The sequence below is a fragment of the Emys orbicularis genome, chromosome 3 (assembly GCF_028017835.1).
Source record: "Emys orbicularis isolate rEmyOrb1 chromosome 3, rEmyOrb1.hap1, whole genome shotgun sequence".
NCBI classification, from domain to species: domain Eukaryota; kingdom Metazoa; phylum Chordata; order Testudines; family Emydidae; genus Emys; species Emys orbicularis.
In genome coordinates, this window is record NC_088685.1 from 214,429,198 (window position 1) to 214,453,951 (window position 24,754).

Genomic DNA, 24,754 nt, shown 5'->3' on the forward strand with positions numbered 1-24,754 from the left:
TGGGCCTGGAGCTACATCTCCAGGACGCCCTGCACAGGGCCCTTCAGCCCCTCGGGGGGGGCAGAGGTGCAGAGTGGCAGCTCTGGGGGGGGGGTCTCTCCTCCCCCCCAATCTGCAGCAATGGCCATGCAGATGGTGCAGTGGCTGGAGCACGCAGTTGGACGCAGGCTCTGCTCCGGACTCCAGGCGTGAGCTGGCCCTGTCACTCCTCCATACCAAGGGCACAGTGGCACTACGGAGAGATCCCCATGACCGGCACCAGCAGAATCCTGCTCACACCAACTCCCGCCTCCTCTGAGCTTTTCATCCCCAGCCCAGCCGCAGAACAGACACCAGGACCACGTGCACTGGTAACTCTCCATGAGCGTTTTCACTTTCCTCACAACAGCCTTCTGGAGAGCCCTCAACAGCCCTGAGATTCGGACAAACGCCCCCCACCCCGGTGCAGCCTGACAAATGTGAGAAGCAGAGAGGGACAAGAAGCAGCAGCAGTACGGGCCGGTCTAGCCAGCCACAGAGCCTTGCTCAGGCCTCACAGGCAATTCCTGGGGCCTTCCCCTGAAGCGGCCGGCTGGTGGAGAGTCCCACCAGCCGCCCAAGCAGAGCCATTCAGACAGGAAGATGGCGAAGAGTTCCATCTCCTCGTCCGTTGCCACACGGCCGGGGGCGCAGTCCGACCAGCAACGCCAGGGAGCCCCAAGCAGCGCCTCAGCCTGTCTTCTTCACCACGTGGATGAAGTAGCAGGGGGTGTAGGCCTGGCCGGGCTGGTAGGGCTGGAAGTCGCCCAGGACGCTGTGCTGGCACTGCCCCTGGAAGGCATTCTTCAGCAGCTCCGTGAAGGCCTCCAGGCAGTGAGGGTAGTAGGAGAGACGGAATTTGCTGGAACACAGGAGAAGAGAGACCGCACTGAGGGGCTGGGGCAGGCGCCTGCGGGGGGCTCTGGGATGTGCCAGCGTGAGCCTGCCGTGCACGGGGGAGTCGGGCTAGCAGGGAGGCAGCTACGCCACCCAGGGCTGGTGCTTCTCTTCAGCCTGCAGGAGTCCCCAGCTGTGCAAAGCAGGACATGCCCCTGCCGCGTGCGCCCTGTGCCCAGACACCTCGTGTGCACGTGGATCGGGGCCCACCCCTCCTCCCGCCACAGGTGACTGTGCCAGCCAGCACATACCTCAGTTCCGGGGCTTCCTCTGGCTCCTGGGCCGGGACCTGCAGCGTGTAATCCAGGGTCACCATATGGGCTTTGTTGTTCACTAGCAGCACGGATGTGGTGATGTCCTTCGTCAGGTCACTCTGGAAGGGGCAAAAGGCCAAAAGCTTTCTGTTACCTCCTCCCCTCCCGTGTGCCAGCCCCCAGGCACAACGCGGGGAGTTGCCCCAGGTCAGCGGGGGGAGGCTAACGTCACCCCAGCATACTCATTCTGGGAATTCTGGGATGGAGCCTGCCCGCCTGGAGCTGTGGTGATGCTCCAATCCCAACCCCCAATGCAGCCTGCTCTCCTGGTGTGGTCTGCACCGCACCCAGTGACGCCTCCGGCCGCAGCTACAGCCGAGGGCACACAGGGAGCTGCTGCACTCTCCTTCCATAGCCTCAGCCCTGCAGCCTCTCCTCCGCTCTGTCCTCACCTGTGACTCCTGTAGGTTCAGCCTCCCCCATTACCTCCCTACGCCCTGTCCGCCGTTAGCCAGAGCTGCTCCCTCCCACCAGGCCAGCTGTGAGGAGTGGTATGGCCGGGGAGGACGTGTGGGGTGGCGGGAAACCTCTATCCCCACATCACTGAGTGCCAGTCAGCCCTGTCCCTATCCCTCAATGGGGCACAACAACCAGAGCAGCCCTCCGACCCCTGGTGACCTCCCCCTCCACCGGGCAGGCCTGGAGGGCAGTGACCTTGTAGTAGATGTTCTTGCCAGGTGGGGCGCAGCCCGTGGCCAAGATGTAGTCGTAGTTGCGATGGTCGATGACCATGAGGCCGCCCGGTCGCACCATGCTCGCAATGTTCTTAAGGGCCAGTTTATGGTCGCTCTGATCACCTAGGCGAAGGGGTGGGATTCAGCTACCCCTCTGCAATGCCCAGAGCCCATCCCCCACCCCAGCTGCCCATGGCCCCCCGGCATCTCGCTCTATCCTGCAGTGGTGCCAACAGAGAGCAGTGGACATGTTGGGGCCTCTGCGTGCCTCAGCTAAGCTAGTCCGCCTCCCCGCGAGCCCCATTTCCTGGCTGGAGATAGGCGGGCCCTAGCACAGCCAAAACTGGCCATCCAGGAACGCCCTAGCAAAAGCGGGCCCCTGGAGCAGGTACAGCCCATATAGGGGCAGGGAGGGGGGCTAGGGTAGGACGGGGCAGCTGGCACGCTGCCCATATAGGGCCGCTGCAGCACAGGGTAAGTTAGAGCAGCCCCAGAATACAGGACCCTCCTAAGTGGAGCCGCGCAACCTTCTCTTCTGTCCCTCATTCCTGCACCAGACGGGGAGTCGGGACCTTGGTTGTATTCTGGACGCAGCCTGCGCAGGGGCTGGGAGATCGAATCCTGCTGCCATCCCAGCGTGGGCTTGAGCAAGTCTCAGCAGTAAATGGGACGGTGGGCCCGCCTCGCCTGGCAGCTGCTTTGGAGATGAGAGCCCTGCATGCGCACCTGCCCCCGGCCCTCAGGGCTCTGGCTGCAGGGCTGGTCCCCGGAAGCAGACTCTGTTCACCAGGCTCACCTTTGAAATCAGGCAGATGCGCAAAGGAGTTTCCCAGGCAGATGACAGCATCAAACCCATCTCCCGGCTTCTGCACGTCCTTGTCCAGGGTGAGCCAGTTGGCCTCCTCAATGACTGCACCACACGAGAACTGGTTACACACACAAACAAAGGCCTTGCCTTCCCTGGGCTGGGGGCCTTCCCTCCTGCACACAGATCCCCACTGCTCCTGCCTCAGAGACGGGGCGGGGAGGGGCAGTACCCATTTCCACTGCAGCCCAGAAAGCACCGCCCCCACCTCCATACACCGCTGAACAGCTCAGCTCGGAGAGGCACTACCATGGCCAAAGGCGACAGCCGCAGCACTGAGACACTCGCTACCCTGGGGAGGTGGGATGGGGCATTATTCCCATTTCAAAGCCAGCCAGGGGAAGCAAGTGCTGCATCGTGCGAGGGGGGAGAACAGGGTGTGATATCAGTGACGTCAAGGGAAGAGGCGCATGCAACATGTTACACTTGCTGATGATCCTACGCCAGGGAAATGTTCCAACAGGTCCCAGAGAGACGGGGTCCCATGAGGGCGTTCTGCATTGGAAATGCAGCCTACAGCACCTGGGGACTGGACGTTGATCCCCTCGGGGCGGGAGAAGCCTGGCAGAGCCGGCAGCAGGCTAGTCAGGCGTTTCAATGCCAGGATGAGCAGCAGCAGGAGTCCAGGGCATTCTGGGCTCCCGCTACAGAGGCATCACCCCCCAGTGCCAGCAGGAAGCTGTTCTCCTGTCCAGCCCCAAGCGCGCTCCTTGCCAGCCAGAGACAAACCAGGAAGGGTTCAGAGTCCGAGCTGCTCATTTCCGAGGGGAAACCAAAGGAGTAAGTGTCGCATGGGGATAAAAGACAGGACTTGGGGCCTCTTATCGCCTGTTCCCCACCCCAAAGCACTCCAGGCACACTGCCGCAGCGTGCGCCCCAGGGTGCTGTGCCTACCCCACTTGTCAAAGGCTTCTTCCTTCCGCCGGTTCCAACGCTCCTTCAGGGCGTACTTGAGCATCTTGTCACTGGCATCAACGCTGGTCACGCTGAACCCGTCCTCCACCAGCATGATGGAGTCCACCCTGACGAGGGCAGAGAAAGCGTGACACACACCCGCAGGGGGCGTCACACAGAGTGGGGTGCCTGTGTGTGCGCGCCAGGGATGGGGTAGCCCATCCGGCTCCATGGGGGTAGGGGTTCCCCCTCAGGCCCTGGGGGGGTTGGACAGGGGTCTCACATACACAGAGCGGGGGGCTCCCCTCTGTCTCATACACACATGGGGTGGGGCTGTACAGGGGGTCATACACACATGGGGCAGTCCAGGGGTTCCTGCATATGGAGGGGTTCGTTCCCACACACACCATGGGGATGTACGGGGTGGGGGGGCGCACGCAGGGATGGGGATGTATGGGGAATCTCACACACACAGGGTAGGGGAGTTCCTGCAAACACACAGTGAGGGGAAGGGTCTGGGGTGGGGGGTCACACCTACAGGATAGGGGGGTCACACACATGGCGGGGCTATACAGCGATCTCACACACACCCACGTGTGGGGGGGTCCCCACTCTGTACGGCACTCTCACACACAGAGGGATGGGGGGTCCCACACACGGGGGGAGGGCTGTATGAAGGATCTCATTCACGGGGGGGGGTCTCAGACATGGGGGGGTTGGACTGTACGGGGATCTCACACATGGGGGGGGTGTCTCAAACATGAGGGTGCTGTACGGGGATCTCACAGACAGGGGGCTGTACGGGGTGTGACACACACACACTGGGGGGGCTGTACAGGGGGTGTGACACACACACTGGGGGGGCTGTACAGGGGGTGTGACACACACACACTGGGGGGGGTTGTACAGGGGGTGTGACACACACACAGACACACAGTGGGGGGGCTGTACAGGGGGTGTGACACACCCACACCCACACCCCAGGGGGTGGGCGGGTCCGGGCTCCCTCGCCCCCCTGCCGCGCCCCGAGCCCGGCCCGGCCCGGCCGCTCACCCGGTGCCGCAGGCCACGTCGAGCACGGCGCGGCAGCGGTGGCGGCGGAGCAGCGCCAGGAGCCAGCTGCGGTACTCGGCCGTGCGGCCCCGCGTGTCCCCGATGTAGAGCTGCCAGACCCGCGCCGCCCGCCCGTCCGCGTACTGGTCCGGCAGCCCCTCGGCCGCCACCCCCAGCGACCGCGTCCGGTAGATGCTGTCCACCATGCCGCCTGCCCGCCCGCCCGCCGCGCTCTGCCGGCCGCCCGCCCGCCCGCTGGAGCCGGGCCCGGGCACCCCCGCTCCGCTCCGCCCCCAGCCTGCACCGCCCCCCGGCCTCGCCCTCGCTCCGGGACACACCCCCAGCACAGGGCGGGACGAGCGCCGCACCGACCAGCCGCCACACAGCTCCCAGCCCCGGGACACACAGCTCTCCGGCTATTCCAGGCTGTGGCTCCTGGAGCAATCAACGCCAGGGCTGCATCAGCCCCCGGACCAGCCCAGCGGGGCAAAGGTGGCCCCCCTGCAGACTGTCGCTCCAGAGCGACCTGGGGTTGCTCTTGGAGCACCGCACCCCATACTCCTCATTGCTGAAAGGGAGACAGTCGCCATGGCAGTGGGGTGGGGGACTGGCTCCCTCTCACCTCTTCAGAAAACCCTAGTGACAGGACCCTGCAAGCAGCAGCCAATCAGCTGAGCAGGAAAAAAAAACCCTCCAGCCATCATATTTTCTACAACAGTTCTCAGGGAGCCCCCCACTGCTGCCACCCCTGAGAGTTTAAGTACAGCAAACAGCAACTGTGCCCTACAACCCTCAGCCTTACCCAGTAGTCCAGGAGGTTCCCCTCCACTCAGTGTGATTTTTGTTTCAAATGCTACACAGCGACCACGAAGACCAGGTCTACACTAAAAAGTAAAATCAACCCAACTAGGGTGCTCAGGGGTGTGAAAAATCCATCCCCTTGAGCAAAATAGTTAAACCAACCTAATCCCCAGGATAGACAGTGCTAGGTCGATGGAAGAATCCTTCCCTTGACCCAGCTACCGCCACAGGGGCGGGGAGGAGGGGAGAATGTTTGTCCAGACAGTCTTTCCCTAAGAACCAAACTTTCCATTATCAGCTGGTCAGCCCTTGGTCCCATTTAGTGGTGTGAGTGGGAAAACGTGCTCGTCCATAGGAAACTGCTGTTCTGCTCATTCTTCCCCATCCTCCTTTCCTGTTACGTTCAGTTTTCCCTGCTTTTGGGAGTCTCCTTGGTTCTGCTGCATTTCCTTCCCTCCAGCAACTCCCAACGCCAATCCTGTCTGCTTCTAGGCTATTCACGCTTGCACAAGGACCCTCCAGCTAGGGAAAGGAGTGTTAAACATGCCATAGGCTAACCTGAGAATCCATATTCTTTGACTGCACCCCATGTTTTTATACCCAATCCAACTAAATGCGGAGACCAACGGGGCTTTCCACTCAGTATGTGCTACATGAGGGACATGTTGGCAAATCACACGGCCAAATCCAACTCTTCTCCCCAGAAGGTAGGAAGACATCTATGAACCAGGGTCCTAGGGCCCTGCTGCATGTCAAATTTCCACCATCACTCACTCAGACTCTGGAGTTTTAAAAAAGCCTGAGAAATGAAATGTTTCACTTTCCCTCCTTGGAAGTGGCTCAGCGGTTCCGGGTGGAACTTTCAGAAATAAAGCTGCTCCCTGCTCCATAGCAAGCAGCAGAAAGTGAAAAGGCAGAAAATGAAACTGCCAGGAGTTGCTCCTGCCCCAGCTCAGAGTCGCCCAGACCAGTTTCTCCAGTCACCAGCCTGGAAAGCTCCTTGTCAATTTCATTCTCTGCCTTCCAGGCAGCCAGTCCCATCAGCTGAACAATTCTGTTTGGGTTCTTCTGGAATGGATTTTTTCCAGAACTCCCTTCCAGTGAAAAATGCCAGGGTTTGGCTTTTTGTCCCAATTTGGGACTTTTCTCCAAAAATAACATTTCCCATGGGAAGGGATTTCCATTTCTTGGCCACCTGTAGCGAGGTGTGAAGTGCACACAGGTTACTCCCCTGAGATATAGATTAGGGGGAGGGCTGGTAAACTTTGCTTTTCCCCTTTAATTTGCCATACTTTGTGTTTACAGCTTTCAGCCAACTCAGACTTACACTTCAGTGAGTCCCATTCTTGGGACTTTTGGAAGCTTCTGTTTGCACGTATCTCCCAGTCATCCAATTCACATTAACATTCTTCATTGTGTTGCATGAGGGGAAGATTTAGCAAGTATCCCACACTGACCCCACAATCAATTTGCTAGATCAGTGTCAATTCATACACCCAACAGGAGACTAGGAGTCAGGTTCCTATACACAATGCTACTGTCCACAGATCTAGAAAGAAGGGGTTTGACTGCAGAAACGCAGAGGATTCTGGGTTACACCACAGCACCTCCTCATCCCCACAATTCAGAGTAGGTGCCCATTTCTGACCTGAAGTTCAGACCTTTGTTCTCTTGGCATCACAACTGCAGCTGCCTAATGTTTGAGATAAACATGGGATTAAGGTTAAATTCCAGCTGGGAAGAGAAAGAGGTGAGATGGGTTAATATACTTAGAAAACAGGACAAACAAACCATTAACAGACTTGGAGTTTATTTAAAAATAACCGCAAATAGCACACAAGAGTGAATTCAGGTTGAAACTATGTGACCATTAACCAGATTCACATAGGATCACAGGCCACTCTCTACATCACCACAAGAGAGCTGGCTATGGAGCCAAAAGCGCCCTAGACATTTAAGATACAACTGCTCATCCAAAATTTAGCCATCTGGGGAGGCAGGGGAAGAAAAATGAGAGGTTAATAGGAGCACCATAGGGAAGGGCTATCAGCTACTGCTCTGTCACCACTGGCTGGGTTCTGTAATCCAGCCTAGCCCAGGGAGGACTAGGATGGTACCATCACCCACGAGCCTGTTGAGAACAGTGAGGTGCTGAGCCAAACTGCAAACAGGGCCTGACTGTCCTGTGTTGGGTCGGGCATAGAAAGAGCCCCTGCACCCTCCCTGCCCTGTGCATGCACCAGCTCCCTGCCATGCCCACCTATGGAAACCCTGCAGCCTCTCTGAGCCATCTCAAGGCTGCTGCCGTGCAACAGACGGATTTGGGTCTCCATCAGAGACAGGTTCCTTCTGTCCAGCACAGGGGTTTGTACAGCTTGGGGTTCAGGCTGAAGTCAGCTGGATGCTATCTCGGCATCGTTCCCAGGGCAGGCCCAGTTTGCTGCAGTGCTCTTGATAACAAGTCTTAAGATTCCCGTTCATTTGAGAAACTCTCCCGTGCTCCTATTCCAGACGTCTGCAGGCAATCTCTGGGCGTCTCAATGGCTGCAGTCACTCTGGCTTGGACCTGGGCTTTGTCTCCCCCTCAGTGTTTATGGTCAGCGAGCTGCACCTGGCAAGGGCCTGCCCTAGTTGCATCACACTTACTGGCACAAACCCTGACAGAATGGCTTCGGCTGCAATTACGCAAACAGCTACGTGGCAGCAGAGCAGAACCGATCACCCCGCTAAGCACCCTGGACATCTGTTGTATCTTGGCCAAAGCAGCAAACACTCCTCCCACTGCAAAGCACCAGGGGAATCAAACACAATGTGCAAACAAACCCCAGGAGCCTCACCTTGGGCTCAACAACCCCACCTGGAACTGGGCTCAAGGCCAGACAAGCACCTAGAACACAGGGGTGAGAGGCATGGATCAAAAACAAAGCAATAAGCCAGGCTCTGTGGTAGGGCTGGAGTCTCTTGTTAGGATGTTCCAGCAGCAGCTTTACTGGAGGGTTGTATCTGCTGAAGGCCCACAGAGCATTTTCTTGTGATCTCTCTGCGTGGGTGCTGCACTTCGCTGTCTCACATCGCCATGGAGTGGGGGAAGAGCTGGGAAGTGTAGAGGGAAAGGTTGCATTGCAGCATCTCACCACTGTGCATGTGCCAGGGCCTGGGGGTCTGTATGGCATACCCAGCCCCTCTCACTGCACTGGGGAATGGTGCTGGTGATCTGGGAGGTGCGCCTGTCTCCAAGGAGCCGTTTATGCTCAGGGGGTTAGGAGCCCTCATGTTGACAGCCCGCTGGCATTTTTAACACTGTCACATAATGCCCTGTCTAAGCCTGCTCAGAAAGTCTAATCAAGGCCACTGGCAGCCTTTAGCCCATCTCCAGGAGGGCTCTAGCCTCTGCTAGCACTACCAGAGCTGAAGTCAGTGATGGAAGCGTCTCTAGCGTAGGCAAGGGAGGGACAGCCCTAATAGGTGCTGTGCTGCTGGGATAGCAGCTGTCCCGGTAGATGAAAAGCGGAGGTTATGGATTGCAGAGCTCATTACTACCTGAAAAGGGCCAGTAGTACTTTCTGCCAGTTAGCCCCCCTGTGCTAGCCAAATTGTACCTGCAGTGATCCTCTAAGGCACCTGGGAGGGGGGTACATTCTGCGGCCCTGGCAGGTTTGGGGGCATGCTCTGCCAGCCTGTAGGCGTGTGCTGTTATGCAATGCTGCATTATGTACAGGAGGTATTGCTGGGGTGGGGAGTAAAACAACTGCTTGGCTCAGACACCACGGGGATAGGCAAATTAGAAATGCCCAGAGAGGAATACGGGAGAGAGATCTGGAAAGTCCTTCAGGATGAAATGCAGAGAGTAAGATTCCCTGAATGTGCCAGCCCTACTGTACAACCCTCCCCCACTCTCCAGCAAATTGTCTAGCCCAGCACAGGCTTCAGCGTGAATTTAACCCTCTCCAAAAGTGACCCTAACCCCACCCTAACATTAAAGCTGAGAACTTAAAATGCACCAGAGTCAAGAGAGTCAAAAGCTAAGATCCTGAGCCCATGGAGCTGGCTCCAGGAGGGTGCCATGTGATAGGGCAACAAACAGAGCAGTGTAATTACAGCTTGCAGGAGTAGTGTGTTTCAGAGCAGGGGGTTTCTGGAAAAAGACACTACCTAGAACACAGTGGGCACCTCAAGAGAAGCCCAAAAACAGAGGGAATGTGGGGAAAAAAGACTAAAATGGGGGATTTCTGAGGCAGTGAGTAAACAGCAGTACTAGTCTGCCAGTGTTTGGTACAGATCTGTCGGGCGGGGATAAAACTCAGACAAGGAGGAGGTGGTAAGAAGAGAAGATGCAGAGTGTAACAGGAAAAGGTTCCTAACAGTGAGATATGAGGATCAAGAGCAGCGGTGGCAGCTCCATTGTACAGAAATCCTGCCATGGTGCTTGGGGCGTGAGCCCATCTTGGCCTCTCTAGCTTCTCTTCAGAGACCTCACGGGGAAGAGGGAAACCTGAAGTGCAGCTGGTTCAGAGAGCCCCTGGAAGTGGCAGCATTTCTCTGGGTCTGGATTGATTTGCTGCAGCGTGGCAGGAACTGGCCAAGAGGAGAGGTAGCCAGTCTGCATTGGAAGCCAAGGGAGAAGCAGATGCCTAGCTGGGAGCCTCAATTGCCATTTAGGGTTTGTAATAAGGCGAGCTCTGTTCTGAACTGAATTTGTTCCTCTATAAGGAAGCAGAGGCGGATGGTGCCTTCGAACCATAATGAATACAGGAAGTCTCCCCTGCCCCTCCAGAGCCTGTCCCCTTCCCCGTGCAAGGTGCTGGCTGGGGGGCATGTTCTGCAGCTGCAGAAGGGAATCCCACCCGGGATGCTCTGCAGCCTTTGTAATAGCAAGCGAACAGGAGATGCCTCCTATGTGGAGCTTGTTAAACTCCTCTTAATACTTAATACCAGCTCAGTGGGACTGCCTGGCGTAGGGGAGGGCAGGACTGGGCCCAGCCTTCGTGGAACAGACTCTGTCCAAACCCGCCAGGCTGGCCACGCAGAAGCCACTCTCCTTCCAAGCCACTGCCACATTCCCTGCCCCGGGGGCAGCTGCAGACAAAAGCCAGGGGCTCCGCCGTGAGCAAACCCGACTCCTTTCTCCCACTTCCAGACCCCCTCATGAATACAATCAAGCTGGGCAAGAGGCGGCAGGGAGCAGAGCAGAGGGTGGAAGGTCTCTCCCGCTAAAGGCAGGATCTGTATTGTCTAGGAAGCATTAAGAGGAGTTTAACAAGCTCCACATACTTAGGAGGCATCTCCTGTTCGCTTGCTATTACAAAGGCTGCGGAGCACTTCTCCTGGAGCAGCAGCTGCCTGTTTCCCATTGTGACTTTACAACCTCCATTGCGTCATCCTTCAACGTCCCCAAGCGCACCCCCAGAAGCCTCCGCTCCCCCCAGGAGCTTCAGAGCAGAAGGATTTCCTGCCTGGCCATTACAAAGCAACGCACCAAGACCGGCCCTTCATTTGGGTCCTGCCCAGTGCCTCACAACTGTGGCTATGGGGAGGCAGCTGGGCTTCTGCCCTGCTCAGAGCATGGAGCGCCTCTCCCAAATGCACAAGGGCCCGTCACCCCACCGGCACATTGCTGGCTGCCCAGGGGCAACCCAGCAGCAGCTCTTAGCAGGAGACGTGTTAGTGCTGAGAAGCAGATGCCAATGTCTAGCAGTAGCTGGGAGCCCGCACAGGTGAAGAGGCCAATCCTACATCAGGAGTGGGTCAAGGGGAAGCTACGCTATTTGTCAAGAGAAAAATAAGAGGAAGGGAGGACTGTATGGGGAAGAGAGAAGGACAAAGGTGATCAGAGGATAACCTTCCAGAAGAGAGAGGGCTGGTAGCCATGAGGCTCTCAGCTGCTTCAGGCCAGTTTCGCTAACTAGAATGCCAAGTCCCTTGCTTTGGGTAACAGATTCCAGTGTACAGTTATAGTAACTGCTGGAGTTGCCACAGAACGAAACTGAAAGGACAAAAACTCTTGTCACACCAGATATTCTCGTTCATTCCTCCCCGTCGCCCGTGCCCAGTCGTACCGACCCACCCCCACTCCCGCTGCAGTCAGTCAATTGCATTACAGGATTACTCCACAGCAGGAAGTGGTGTAAAGCCGCCTTGCTTAAAAATAATTCTAAGCTGAGTTCCAAGTGTGCCTTTTGGGCTGCAGTTACGTGGCAGGGCCAACCCCCCACATTCAGAACCCAGGGGCTAGCCCCCAACAATCCCCACAAGAGGATTAAAAGCCACCACACATTTGGGGTTCTCTTTGACTTCTGAGCCTTTCAGGTCACACTGGTGACACTTTCAAGCTGTCCCCTGCAGCCACGAGGGCTAGAAACAGCTTCATTCTAAAGCGGAGATTCTCACATAACCCCATGACGCCAGGAGCTGAGGTTTTAAAGAAAACACCAAATACCACGAGACCTGTGATACAGTGGCAAGAGTTGGCAGTGCTGGTGCCTGGGGGAGGGAACCAACAGTCGCTCACTAGCCTGAAAAACGGTCAGACCAATGAGTCTCTCACTACCTGGGAATATTCCATGACACATGATTGAGCTGGTGGGACGCAAGAGCACTCAGAAACATACCTACTTCTAGCAGAACAGCTCTCTCAGTGAGCTGCAGTGCCGAGATCACAGGTCAGCCTGGCTGGACTGGACCAGACTTAACCCCACTCCCAGGCTGGGGTCCCCACGTGCTTTGATGAGCGGTAAGAGCTGATGGGAGGCTCCTGGGCACATGCAAGAGGGACTAAGACTGCAGGCCATAGTGGGTCCTGCTCCCGCACCCCACAGGGAGGGTGTTAATATCTACTGGCACTTTAAGAGAAACCGCCAACAGGTAGCAAAGAACTGCATAAAATACAAGGGAGCCCCTCCTTGCAAAGCCAGGAGCTGCTGTCCACGGTGCAGATGGGAGAGTGAAAGCTAGTGCAGGGAGAGTGAAAGCTAGACCAAATGGAACAGGACATCAGCAGAGGGGTGAAGGGCCCTCTCTGCAGCAACAGCAGGAACCACAGGCTTCCAGGAAGCTGGAATGGCTGCTCCTGAATGGAATGGTCCTACAGGAGAGAGGTGGGCAGCAAGCTTGCAGAGCGGGAGGATAGCTCATCGTGGGACCCCAGCAAGCTCAGTGGGACTGCCTGGCGTAGGGGAGGGCAGGACTGGGTCCAGCCTTCGTGGAACAGACTCTGTCCAAACCCGCCAGGCTGGCCACGCAGAAGCCACTCTCCCTCCAAGCCACTGCCAAATTCCCTGCCCCGGGGGCAGCTGCAGACAAAAGCCAGGGGCTCCGCCGTGAGCAAACCAGACTCCTTTCTCCCACTTCCAGACCCCCCTCATCAATACAATCAAGCTGGGCAAGAGGCGGCAGGGAGCAGAGCAGAGGGTGGAAGGGCTCTCCTGCTAAAGGCAGGATCTGTATTGTCTACTGTCCGGCCCAGCTGCCCTGCGTGTGCAGGGGTCTCTGCCAGCCGCTGGTACTCCACATCTATGATCCATGTGGTACCGCAGCTCACGGTAATGCTGACTAGCTACGGCGAGATCTCCACCCAGCCGCCCTTGGAGCAATAAATTAGAAGGGCTCTAATTTATTTCCCTTCAGTAAATAAGGGGTCACCGTCTTGTGAGGCAACTGGCTGTTGCGATGCCCAGAGCGCATCCAATATCCCACGTGTCCAGAGCGTTCGCTGTCCCTACCAGGGGCTGCAAATCGGCGTGCAGCGTCCGAGAGACTACAGCTCGTCAGCTGGGCTGTGCGCAAGGGGAGCCTTCGGCTGGATATCCCCCTCCTCCTCAGGGCTCCCTTCAGCACTTGGGTCCAGGTGGCTTTTTGCTTCCTCAACCTTCTCCTTCTTGTTTTTCTTTTTCCTCTCTGCTGCTTTCTTGTTCTTGCCACCCTTTTTCTTTGTCTTCTTCTCCCCCGTGGTCGCTACATCTCCCTTCTTGCTGGCCCATTGCTCTGCCAGGCAGCCTGCAGGGATGACATCATGGAGAAAAGGGAGGAGTGAGTCTGTCAGGTTTCCTCCCCCCACCCTGTGCCCCCTTCCTGCTCACACAGAGTGTTTCAATGCTCTTCGGACTCCCCTGCTGCACCCATCACCCTGGCACTGGAGCACGCGTGCTGCCTCTGCTTGGAGGCCAATGCCCCCTTGTATTTGCTGAAGTGAAACTCACTTGTGTCTTTCCCTTTCAGCACATGGTTCGCACAGAGAAACTGAGCCAGGTCTTCCTTCTGGTGATGCCTGTACCAGTCCTCGATCACATCTTCGAATTCCTCCACCAGCACATCACACTAGTGCAGACAGAAAGCACAGTCCAGCACCAGGAGACCTTCCTACTAACCCCACTCCCTGGGCCCCTCACAATGTGGGGAGCAAGCGCAGCTCCAGGACGAGCTTCCCAAAGAGGGACCGTTCATACGCTGCAGTGAACTCTTGGAGTACGACACCCTCACCCAGCCTGAGCCCATCTTCCCAGATCTCCCCCGGCCCAGCAGGAAGAGTCCTAGACACTGCAGCACAGGCCTCCCAGCCATTACTGCACTCCGCGCTAGCGCCCCCAGTGACACTGTGCTACCGCGTGGACAGTACCTGCTTCTTGAGATCGGCCACTTCGGCAGAGGTCTCGTTCCACAGCTCATAGGGGATGTCCATCACCACTTTCACCCCCTTGTGCACCAGGTTGTGCAGGGTTTCAAACGTCTCCGACATTCCCTAAGGAGACAGTAACCTGAGTGCCCCACCTTCGGGGACAGGCAGAATCCCAGCTCCACACACACGACGCTTGCGCCACCCACCAGGAACTCAGGGAGAGAGGAGAACTCACACACAGCTCCCCTACACAGGAGCCAGCTCAGAGCCCTGCAGAAGAGGGGGTGAAGCACCAGCACCCACACCAGGAGTCGTTGGACCAGTGCAGCATGAAGGGAGAAGCCTCAGGGGCAAGTGGCTGAGCAGCCTGTTCACTTCTCAGGAGGGTGTGAAAGCCTGGGCCTTATCTGCTACCCGCCCTCCTCTGTACGGCACCCAGCAGCTCCAGCTGGACTAGGACCCTAACACGCTTGCTGCTTGACAGACATGAAGAACATGCCACCGAAGATGACCAGCCTGAGGAGGAGGGCAGGGGAGAAGGCTATCACACTTATTTGAAGTGTGTGCTTCCATGACTGAATGAGCACGGACTTTCCTCATCTGCCCCCAAGGCGGCTAACGCGGTGGCTGATTCCTTGTCAGCATCCTGGTTCTAGATGCAGGGTTTGAAGGAGGAGCGGGTAGTAGCTGTCTGGTTCAGTTTGGGGAGGACGTTCCATACATGAGGAGCAGACAAGCCGGAGGAAGAGCCTGCATCCCTGGTGAAGGGGGAAGAGGATATAAGAGGGGAGGGGCAGAGCTGGGGAGGGCCTAAAAGGTCAAGCAGCTTGCTATTGGTGTGGAGTCAGGGGAGGGACTCATAGGAGGGTGACAGTGTGAGCGATGGCCAGGGAAGATGGTCCTAGCAGCCCTCTTTCAAATGGCTGGTGCAATATGGGTAGCAAGGAGGATTCAGTCCTTGGCAGCCCGTGATGAGGCTTGGCTGTCTGAACAGGCAGAAAAGGCTGGATTCCAGCAGCGTTCCAGAGGAAGCAGTGGCAGGACTCAGACGTGGCCTGGATGTGAGTGGAGAGGGGACCGCTAAAGGGACAGGCCTGACTGTAAAAGGATAAAGTCACCGTGGGGATTGACTCTAAGGCACAGCAGTACCACACAGTCCTTTGGAAAGGGAAGCCTTACTTCCCCATTGCTAAAGCCCCAGCTCATTCTCTGGGCTGATGTAGTCTCTACAGAACCCTACCTCTTCCATCACAGGCATGACCCCTGGGCCCAGCCCTGAGACTGCACGAAGTGCCTTTGGGAAAGGCAAACCCAACCAAACCCAAACGGTTCTCTGGGACACTCTGCCCCCTTGTGCACAGGCCTTGCAAGATTCAGGGTTTCACAGCTTTCTCTGCACACTGATAGCAGATCACACTGTTTCCCTCGAAACCTGGGCAGGTGCAAAGCCACAACGCAAACAGACACGGGACAGTCAAGAGGATGGGACTATCCTTAGCTTTAACATTACTGGAGTGGCGCGTTAACTTGGGCTGCTAGCAATCTCGACCTACACTTTGACAATGGAATTGTTAATCGGCACCTGATCCCAAACCAGAGGTGGGAGAAGCCACTCAGTACACACCTTCCTGAGCACCCCCCACTCCAGCCATGAGAATAGGTCTGCTACACCTCCCCACCAGGCTTCTTGGCTGCATGCCACCCACCAGCAGGGCCATGGAGAGGTGGTTACACTAACAAGTTGAGGGAGGGAGAGAACAGAGCAGCTTCCATTAGAAGCTAATTCTATACCTGGGAAGTCTGTTTCGCAGATGCAGACCAAGGACACAAACGTGGATGCTCTCGGCAAGGCAAGGCCTAGGGGCGTCTGACTAAAGCTCCAGTGAGAGGGAACAAGCAATGGTACAAACCTTTGCAAATCTGTTACTGCCAGTTCTCTCTTTGTGCAGGTTATAGTCCAACAGTCTCTTGCAGATGGTCTCTGTCACCTCGATCAGTCGGATATCCCTGCCCCGAGGAAAAGTTGGTGAAACGGGGAAGGATTTAGTACCGCTCCCCGAGAAAGGCTACAGTCCATTAACAGGGCTACAAAAATTCTAGCTCGAGGACTAAGACCACTGGCTAGAGATGGACACAAGATGAGGGGGCTGGGGAAGTGGCTAGTCTCTGCAGCTTGCTGGTCCTGGGCTGGCTTAAAGGCTCCACCTTCCAGAAGGTATCGGCCTCTTGATGGCAAGTGTCTAATCAACTGGAACGCCACTGCCTGCCTGCAAACCCTCCTCCCTCCAAGTGCCAATGGGAAAAAGCTCCCTCTTCTTACCTCCACAGCCCCTGGCTACCGTAAAGGGGTGGGGGCTCCACCCCTGTGCTCCCCCTACCTCCATCTGGCTATTGAAAGAGGGACGGTCTCCTCCATCACAGCTTCCTGGCAACCTCACTCCTCTCCCAGAGACTCCTGGCTACTGCAAGGGAGGTGTGGGGAGAAGAGGTCTCTGCTGCATAACCCCCATCACAACCTTCATTTTCTGGTCCTTATCCCATGTTGCTAGCGCCAGAGACAGCCTCTGCTCCTGCCCAGAGCTTTGCCAAGCAGCAGCAGAATGGAACTAACATTAGAAGGTGCATTTTTGCCCTCGAAGGTCTGAATAGTAGCTGTGAAACCACCAGTGTCTCGTCCACTGCACGGGAAAGCTCTGAGCAACAGACTGGAGCTGCCTGCTGTAGACTCAGGCAATTCATGTTTGGCAGATCTTTGCAATCTTGAGGGCTCAAAACATAATGTACAGCCCCAATCTTATACCCTAGGTACCAGACACATATTAAAGGGCCCCCATCAAGTTACAATATCTCACTGGTGCCTGAAGTTGTTTACCCACTATTGTTACTTGTAACACTTATAACCAGGGCAAATGAAAAGTGTGTTTACTTTGTGTGCAGTACACACCATGTGTACACAGCAACCATATATTTAAAAAAAAAAAAAAGTATGGAGATATACCTCTCTCATAGAACTGGAAGGGACCCTGAAATGTCATCGAGTCCAGCCCCCTGCCTTCACTAGCAGGACCAAGTACTGATTTTGCCCCAGATCCCTCAAGGATTGAACTCACAACCCTGGGTTTATCAGGCCAATGCTCAAACCACTGAGCTATCCCTCCCCCCAGGGTTACTGTTTCACCATAGCCAGTTTCTTCTCTTTGTATCTGTATTTCCTCACAGTGGCCAAGGAGAAAAACATTTGAAGAGAAGAGTGTGGTTGTAAAACCACAGAAGTTGGCAAGGGGGACTCAGGGTCTGTCTGTACTGCAGCTGGAAGTGTAACGTCAAGCTTGAGTAGACATACTCTCGATAGCTCTGACTGAGCTAGCACACTAAAAATAGAAGCGTAGCCATGATGGCGCCGGCGGGCTAGCAGCCCTGAGTACATACCTAGGGTATCGGACAGGATCATCTTTGGGGCAGCTGTTTTTAGCATGCTAGCTTGATCAGAGTTAGTGCAGGAAATCAGCCCTTCAGCTCCAATGCAGACATGCTTCAGGGGCAGGTAACATCCCTGGAGTTCTGAAAGTGACTAGATTTCAAGCTAACAATGTCTTGAAAAACAATTACATTCAAATAGAAAATTAATACTGTCCCACATGAATTGAACTGCCTCCTCCGACAGGAACATAAGCTGCCGAGTGATCCTGAAGCAGTAACTGCCCACACTGGACAAACCTGGTCCGTTTATCAGCACACCCCTTTCCTCTGAGAAGAGGCGGGTTTTGCAGCATGACTGGAAGCTCACAAAGCCAGGCAGTGGCAAACCAAGGGTGGGGAAGCTATTTCCAAAGTCAACAGGCCCTGAGAGAGCATCCTGTTAGGAGCCCCTTCCCATTTACACTTCAAGGGCTCCACCTCTGCTGTCACAGAGGGGGAGACAGGTGGCCCCTGCTATTCAGGGTTCTGTAGGTTAGAGTCACTACTTTGAACCACACCCAGAAACATACTGCCAGCCAGTGCAGACCCCTGAGCAGCAGCATAGTAGGTTCCCTGTGCAAAACACCTAAGAAGCAGGCAGATGTCTTGTTTAAACCTCAGCTCAAACGATCTCTATGCACAGCCCCAAGAGGAGCTAACTGCCTTGACAAAAATTGAGATTAACAGCAATGACGACTGGCACCGTCCTACATCTGGCAGAAGAGGGTCAATGGAAGCAGAAATTCTGCAGGAACTGATGGCTTGAACTTCCCCCTCGCTGAGAAAAGTCTCGTGTTGGCAAGTGGCTGTTTCAAGCCTTGATTATTAGCCTAGAGACTGCCTGAGGGCTCCGATCAGGGCCATGTATTCTGCAGCAGTAATGTTCATCACAGAAATGTGCTTCGGAATCTCAGTTCTTGTTTTACAAGGCTCTCTTCCCTTCTCAATTGTGAGGGCTAGAAAACGTGAACTGAATGTAACTGGTGCAGTGAGGTTTGCCCAAGCGGGCAGAGTCTGAAGCAGGTCTAAGGAAGCGCACCACTGCTCTCCCAGTGACCTGTTAACTCTGGAGTTGAATTGGAATTTAAATAATCATCACTTAGGCTACTACTTCATCCCTGACCACTATAGCAGAAAAATCCAGCTAATATGGTTATCCTACAATCCCAGGTACCCAAAGCCCCAAGTGTCCACTCCTCAGCTTACAGAATCCCCACCTTTGTATGACAACTTCTACAATGCAGATATCTAACGCATGTTGACAGTTGAGTGTGTTGGGAAAGCATAAGAGAAATGGAATTTAGCAGCAGTGACCCAGGCCCATTGGACTGATACGCCTATTAAAATTAATTAAAAGCCTACTTTCAAAATGTAAGTGAAGCTGCCACAGAATTGCCAGAGTGCTACAGAAAGCTAGCAACAGAATCTCAGTCCAGCTTGCTGCAGATGACAGAGGTCCTGAGTTCGAACTGTGCAGCACTGCTACGCTCAAACAAACCCCCGTGACTTCGCTTCGGATCTGCAATTCTTGGTAACATGTGGAGCAGCACCACTGCCATCAAACCCTGCTAGGGACTCAACAGCCATCATATCTTGCCAACACGAATAACTCTAGAGAAGGGAGAAGCAACCTTTGCCCCCAAGTGTGGTAGGTGGCCAGATCACCCCCTGCTTGTGAATGCTCTTCGTGGAGGTATTTATTAATCCAGAGGAGCAGCAAAGAGGGCCACTGAGTGGATGTCACTGACTGACTCACTTACGATTGCGTGTACTTGATTCCAGACCCCTTTCCGTCTAGAAAGCCATACTTTGTGTCAATCACCTCCTTGGTCTTCCCAGTTTCCTCAAAGGCAGATTTCAGCTCTACTGCCACATACTTACACACTGGAGAAGAAAAAACACAAACAGGTTAGTGGGCATACTGAACTGTACTGCCCTCCTAAAGATCTTGCCTGTTTTAGGTACAGGTAGGCCATTTTCAGCAAGCAGGGCTATTTTAGAAGCAGATGCTTGGAGTTAAGCATGACTAACTAAAGTGTCCTCGTCTAGCTTGTTTTCAGGGAACACTCTCTATAATTATTTAACAGACAAGACAACACACAAAGCCAGACACCCCAGCTACTGTATTTGGGAGAGGGAGTTTTTATTCCAGAGTTTTTCGGTTGAGAAATTAGTGAACTATTGTGCAACTGCTAAAGACACTCAAGTCAGTGGGTGCACCATCACCCAGAGCAAGCAGTTCACCCTGTCTCTAGATATTTCACACCACAACCTCCGCTGCTTCCCCCCCCCCCACCACACACTTTGGGCTGCTTCTCCCCTCCGCCCTTACCCCCCAGAATCTATTATTCCTATTTGTCCCTCTCCTCAATCACCACCTCTTTATTAGCATGGGATTTCCCCCAATAGTTAGGTCTCTCCTTTACTTTCTTGCTTAAATGCCTTGCATTGTAGAAACCCTCCCCCCCCCCAAACATCTGACAGTGTGAGCCATGACCACTGGAGCAAGAAGTAGCAGTTCCCTTTTCTCACTGTGCCTTCTCCCCACCCACTACAGGAAACGTGCCTCTATGAACCACAGTGAGAGAAACTTGGGGAAAGAGCCAGAAGCCACAACTGTCAGCACGGAAACTGCTGTCCTCCTTTCCTCCAGGGCTGCGTGGGATACCATGGACCCCTTCACCCTATCAGATTGCTTGTCGCTCCTCTAGAGCATCCACATGGGGCCACGATCAGTGCTCTTCTCCCTCCTATCACTCCCCCTGCCTGCCCCAGCCCCACCCTCCTCCCCCTGGCCTCCCCCAGACCCCTCATTGCCCCCAACTTTCCCCACCCTCCTCCCCCAGATCCCTCATTGCCCCCAACTTTCCCCACCCTACTCCCCCAGATCTCTCAGCCCCCCTCCTCCCCGTGACCTCCCCAGACCCCTCATTGCCCCTGACTTTCCCCACCCTCCTCCCCCAGATCCCTCAGCCCCCCTCCTCCCTGTGACCTCCCCAGACCCCTCATTGCCCCTGACTTTCCCCACCCTACTCCCCCAGATCCCTCAGCCCCCCTCCTCCCCAGACCCCCCAGATCCCTCATTGCCCCCAACTTTCCCCACCCTACTCCCCCCAGATCTCTCAGCCCCCCTCCTCCCCGTGACCTCCCCAGACCCCTCATTGCCCCTGACTTTCCCCACCCTCCTCCCCCAGATCCCTCAGCCCCCCTCCTCCCTGTGACCTCCCCAGACCCCTCATTGCCCCTGACTTTCCCCACCCTACTCCCCCAGATCCCTCAGCCCCCCTCCTCCCCAGACCCCCCAGATCCCTCATTGCCCCCAACTTTCCCCACCCTCCTCCCCCAGATCTCTCAGCCCCCCTCCTCCCCGTGACCTCCCCAGACCCCTCATTGCCCCTGACTTTCCCCACCCTCCTCCCCCAGATCCATCAGCCCCTGACCTCCCCAGACCCCTCATTATCCCCGACTTTCCCCACCCCCCTCCACCCACCCCTCAGCCCCCTGACTCCCCCCCCCCCGATCTTTCGGTCCACAGTGACCCCGACTTCCCCCACCCCCAGCCTCACCCTCGCACTTGCTGGGCAGCCGGACCCATTCGGTGTCGTCAGCTCCGCCGGCCAGGGCCGGGCTCAGCAGCAGCGGGAGCAGCAGCAGACAGGCGGCGGGGCCCGGCTCGGCCATGGCGGCGGGACGGGGGGCAGCCGCGCTCGGGGCGGCGAGGAACGTGCGCTTTGGGCAGGCAGCTCCTCCACACTCACTTCCGGGAACCTTCCTTTCCCGCCCCCAGCGTCACTATAACGACAGCAGCGCGCCCAATCACAGCGCCGAGCGTCTCAAAGACCGGCCAATGGCCAGGCGAGGAGCGACCGCCTCGGTTCTGCCAGCCAATGGGGGAGGCAGGAAGCTCTACCGCAAGCTCAACCAATGAGGTGGCTTCTAACTGCTTCGGCGTCTCTGACTCCAGGAGCGGCGGGAATCCTGGTGTCTCAGAGCAGCGGTCTCGAGCGGGGGTTCGCGCAGGAAAGCGCGCCAGGTTGGGGGGCAACATCCGGCCGGGGGGGGGGGGCCGCCCGTGGCCTGTGAAGGGAGGGGGGAGAGGAGCGAGTGGGGGGCTCCGGGCGGGTGAGGGGAGGGGGGCGAGGAGCAAGCTGGGGGGGGCCGGTGAGGGGGGCCGGCCTGGGGGCCAGTGAGGGGACGCCCGTGGCCTGTGAAGGGAGGGGGGGGCTCTGGGCGGATGAGGGGAGGGGGGAGAGGAGCGAGTGGGGGGGTCGGGCCGGTGAGGGAAGCGGGCGGGGGGGGGCCCTGTGAAGGGAGGGGGGCTCCAGGATGCCCCCCCCTCCCTAAATGGCGCCTTGGTACAGAAGATTGGGCAATCTAATCCACCTTTATTCTCCTTTCAGTTCAAACTGCAGCTACCTTGGTGTATGTGTCCTGTCTAACTGGCCTCATCCTCACAAGCGGTGACTGACGTCTGGTATCAGAGCTGAGAATTTTTAGTCTTCAGTTCCGTAGAAAACATGGAGCGTTGGCTCAGGACTGGGACATCAGCAAAACGTGGACCACACAGGGATCAGCAGGAGCCCAGTGCAACGGCAGTTTCAGCTGATTCAACTACTCCTGTTGGCTGTGGCAGTGCCAATGCAGAGGAGGCCACGCATGGTTTACAAGTTCAACCTGGGAAGCGTGTGACAGAGCAGGACCCAGAAAGGGTGTCAAAAAGTATGATGAGAGCTACATTGAACTTGGATTTACATGGACTGGGGATGCTGGATATCCTCAGCCGCAGTGTGTCCTATGCGGTGAAGTTTTACCAAACAACAGTCTTAAACCGTCCCTTCTTCGCCAGCATCTAGAGACTGAACACAATCAATTTAAAGACAAACCGGCTCAGTTTTTCAATCGCAAACTGGAAGAGCTAAAAAAGCAGTAAAAAAATTCTGCCATCGAATTCTTGCATGGAATATGTAAATGCACTTCGAGCTTCATATTTCATGAGTTACAGAGTGGCTAAAACAGGAGAACCACACACTATTACAGAAGATTTCCTTATACCTGCTATGAAGGCCGTGGTGAAGTGCATGCTCGGTGAAAAAGCAGAAGAAAAACTTGATTCCATACCCCTCTCCAATGACACTGTGTCACGCTGCATTGCTGATATGGCTGAAAATGTTCTTTCTCAGCTTGTGAATCGCGTTAGAAACAGTGACTATTATTCTTTGCAATTAGACAAGTCCACGGATTTAGACAGCCTAGCTAAGCTTTTGGTTTAGGTTCGTTATATGTATGAAAGTACCATACATGAAGACTTTCTCTTTTGTCATTCCCTGCCTACCCAAACAACAGAAGAAGAGTTTTTTTTGTTGCTTGATAACCTCATGAGTGAGAATAGAATTGACTGGTCTCGCTGTGTAGGGATTTCTACTGATGGGGCAAAATCGATGATGGGAAAGCACAGTGGAGTTGTGGTTTGCATCAAGGCCGTAGCAACAGAAGCCACATGGGTGTACTGCAGCCTCGATAGAGAGGCCCTAGCTTCCCAAAAAATGCCTGAAAACTTAATGTCAGTGTTGTCTGATGCTGTCAAAATGGTTAACTTCATTACGGGTCAGTGTCAAAATTCAAGAATTTTTGCTACCCTGTGTGATGAAATGGGAAATGACCATTTGCCGCTACTAATGCACACAGAGGTTCGCTGGCTGTCGCGTGGCAAAGTGCTGACACGACTCTTTGAGCTGCACAGCGAGCTTCAAGTTTTTTTCACTGACCACCTCCCCTTTGCACAGTCGTCTTGCTTGGAAGATACTGCCTGGCTTCAGCGATTAGCCTACTTGGCAGACGTTTTTTCTTGCCTCAACGAGCTCAGTTTAGGCCTTCAAGGCTTGAGCACCACTATTTTCAAAACACAAGACAAAATCGAATCCATGATTAAGAAACTACTGTTTTGGGATAGCTGCTTAAAGAGAAATGAGATTGACTCCTTTCCAACATTGCAAGAGTTTCTTGCAGCAAATGACAATATGGTGTTACATGAGAGTGTGAAAGCTGACATTATGGAGCATTTGCAACAACTTAGCAAACAACTTAGAAAATATTTCCCCAAAATGGACAATGCAAATTCCTGGATACGCAATCCATTTAAAGTGCCTCAGTCTCTCCCAATCCCTCCTCTGCCAGTGCGTGAGCAGGAGAAACTTTTAGATCTCTCTTGTGACAGTGGGCTTAAATTAGAGTTCGAATGCAAACCTTTGGCAGACTTCTGGGTGCAAAGGATGGAAGATTACCCATACCTGTCAAAACTAGCTGTCAAGTTTCTGATGCCCTTCTCCACAACATACCTTTGTGAGACTGGATTCTCTGCTCTCATGGCGATGGAGACACAGTACCCTCAGAGATTAAATGCTGAAAATGACTTGCGACTGAAGCTCTCTCCAATTTTCCCTGCCATCAGTGATTTGTGTGATAAAAAGCAAGGACATCCATCACACTGATAGGTAAGCATTATATATATATATTTTGTTAACATCAATAAGTACTGTACATTAGTCACCAAGAATTTTAAAATGCCAATAATATATTTTTGTATTATCGAGGTCAGCTGTAGAAATGTATGGATAGTGAACTTTTCTTTGCTTCCTTTTCTGTATTTTTTTATCATCAACAAAAATACATGATTGGCATTTTTAAATGCTTAGTCACGAACAGGCTATGTCTGAGTGATTGAGACCAGCATGGAGGCTTCATTAATTTGAATTGATTACAATAAAATGACCATGAAAGCTTCTAATTTAATGTTTAGAACAACTAGAAACTTGTTTGAGGGACTACTTTTATCCAAAGTGAAGGTATATATGATATAATAATAATTGTAACGAACAATTTTATCCAGGACAACATACTCCAGGGCTTGTGCATTTTTGCATCATGTTATCCCTTACAGACTTTTTCTGTTTTCATAGGTATATTATGCCCCTATCTCAGATGGGGGTATGTGATAGACTGCATTATTTGGAAAGGGGTACACAGCCTAGAACATTTATAAACCACTGCTCTAGGGTATTCACGGACTAGCTAGTTGGGACTCAGGGAGCCTAGGGCAGGTCTGGTGTGGGCACAACCCCCTCTTCCCCCAGTCCGCTCCCTTGCCCAGCCCTGCCCCCTCTGCTCATCC

The 24,754-nt window shown here is 54.8% G+C and overlaps 2 protein-coding genes across 3 annotated transcripts; both read right to left on the bottom strand.

Moving 5' to 3' along the window:
* Positions 1 to 347: 347 nt before the first annotated feature.
* On the bottom strand, positions 348 to 4,921 carry GNMT (glycine N-methyltransferase). 2 transcript variants are annotated; one of them, XM_065401066.1, is made up of 6 exons: positions 4,716 to 4,921; positions 3,663 to 3,790; positions 2,702 to 2,813; positions 1,884 to 1,971; positions 1,167 to 1,288; positions 348 to 880 (listed from the first exon to the last, which is right to left on the bottom strand). In XM_065401066.1, the coding sequence occupies exons 1-6, from the start codon at positions 4,919 to 4,921 to the stop codon at positions 709 to 711; spliced, it is 828 nt and encodes a 275-aa protein (XP_065257138.1). In that variant the 3' UTR covers positions 348 to 708. The 2 variants fall into 2 exon arrangements, with proteins under 2 accessions (XP_065257138.1, XP_065257137.1); XM_065401065.1 differs by having other exon boundaries at positions 1,884 to 2,026; positions 2,700 to 2,813.
* Positions 4,922 to 13,269: 8,348 nt separating this feature from the next.
* On the bottom strand, positions 13,270 to 21,267 carry CNPY3 (canopy FGF signaling regulator 3). Its single transcript, XM_065401067.1, has 6 exons — positions 21,153 to 21,267; positions 19,347 to 19,470; positions 16,038 to 16,134; positions 14,128 to 14,250; positions 13,712 to 13,829; positions 13,270 to 13,508 (listed from the first exon to the last, which is right to left on the bottom strand). Exons 1-6 carry the CDS (start codon positions 21,265 to 21,267, stop codon positions 13,270 to 13,272), a joined length of 816 nt encoding a protein of 271 aa, XP_065257139.1.
* Positions 21,268 to 24,754: the final 3,487 nt, after the last annotated feature.

Bases quoted from the DNA above. Each gene is read 5' to 3' on its own strand.
- GNMT (XM_065401065.1), bottom strand. From the start codon at position 4,921: ATGGTGGACAGCATCTACCGGACGCGGTCGCTGGGGGTGGCGGCCGAG. The intron at 2,027-2,699 runs GTGAGCCTGGTG...CCCTTCGCCTAG, and splicing joins GCATCTGCCTGATTTCAAAG to GTGATCAGAGCGACCATAAA. The intron at 881-1,166 runs GTATGTGCTGGC...CCTGTGTTCCAG, and splicing joins GAGGAAGCCCCGGAACTGAG to CAAATTCCGTCTCTCCTACT.
- CNPY3 (XM_065401067.1), bottom strand. From the start codon at position 21,267: ATGGCCGAGCCGGGCCCCGCCGCCTGTCTGCTGCTGCTCCCGCTGCTG. The intron at 14,251-16,037 runs GTTTGTACCATT...CTGTCTCCTTAG, and splicing joins GCAGTAACAGATTTGCAAAG to GGAATGTCGGAGACGTTTGA. The intron at 13,509-13,711 runs GTGAGTTTCACT...TCATCCCTGCAG, and splicing joins GCTGAAAGGGAAAGACACAA to GCTGCCTGGCAGAGCAATGG.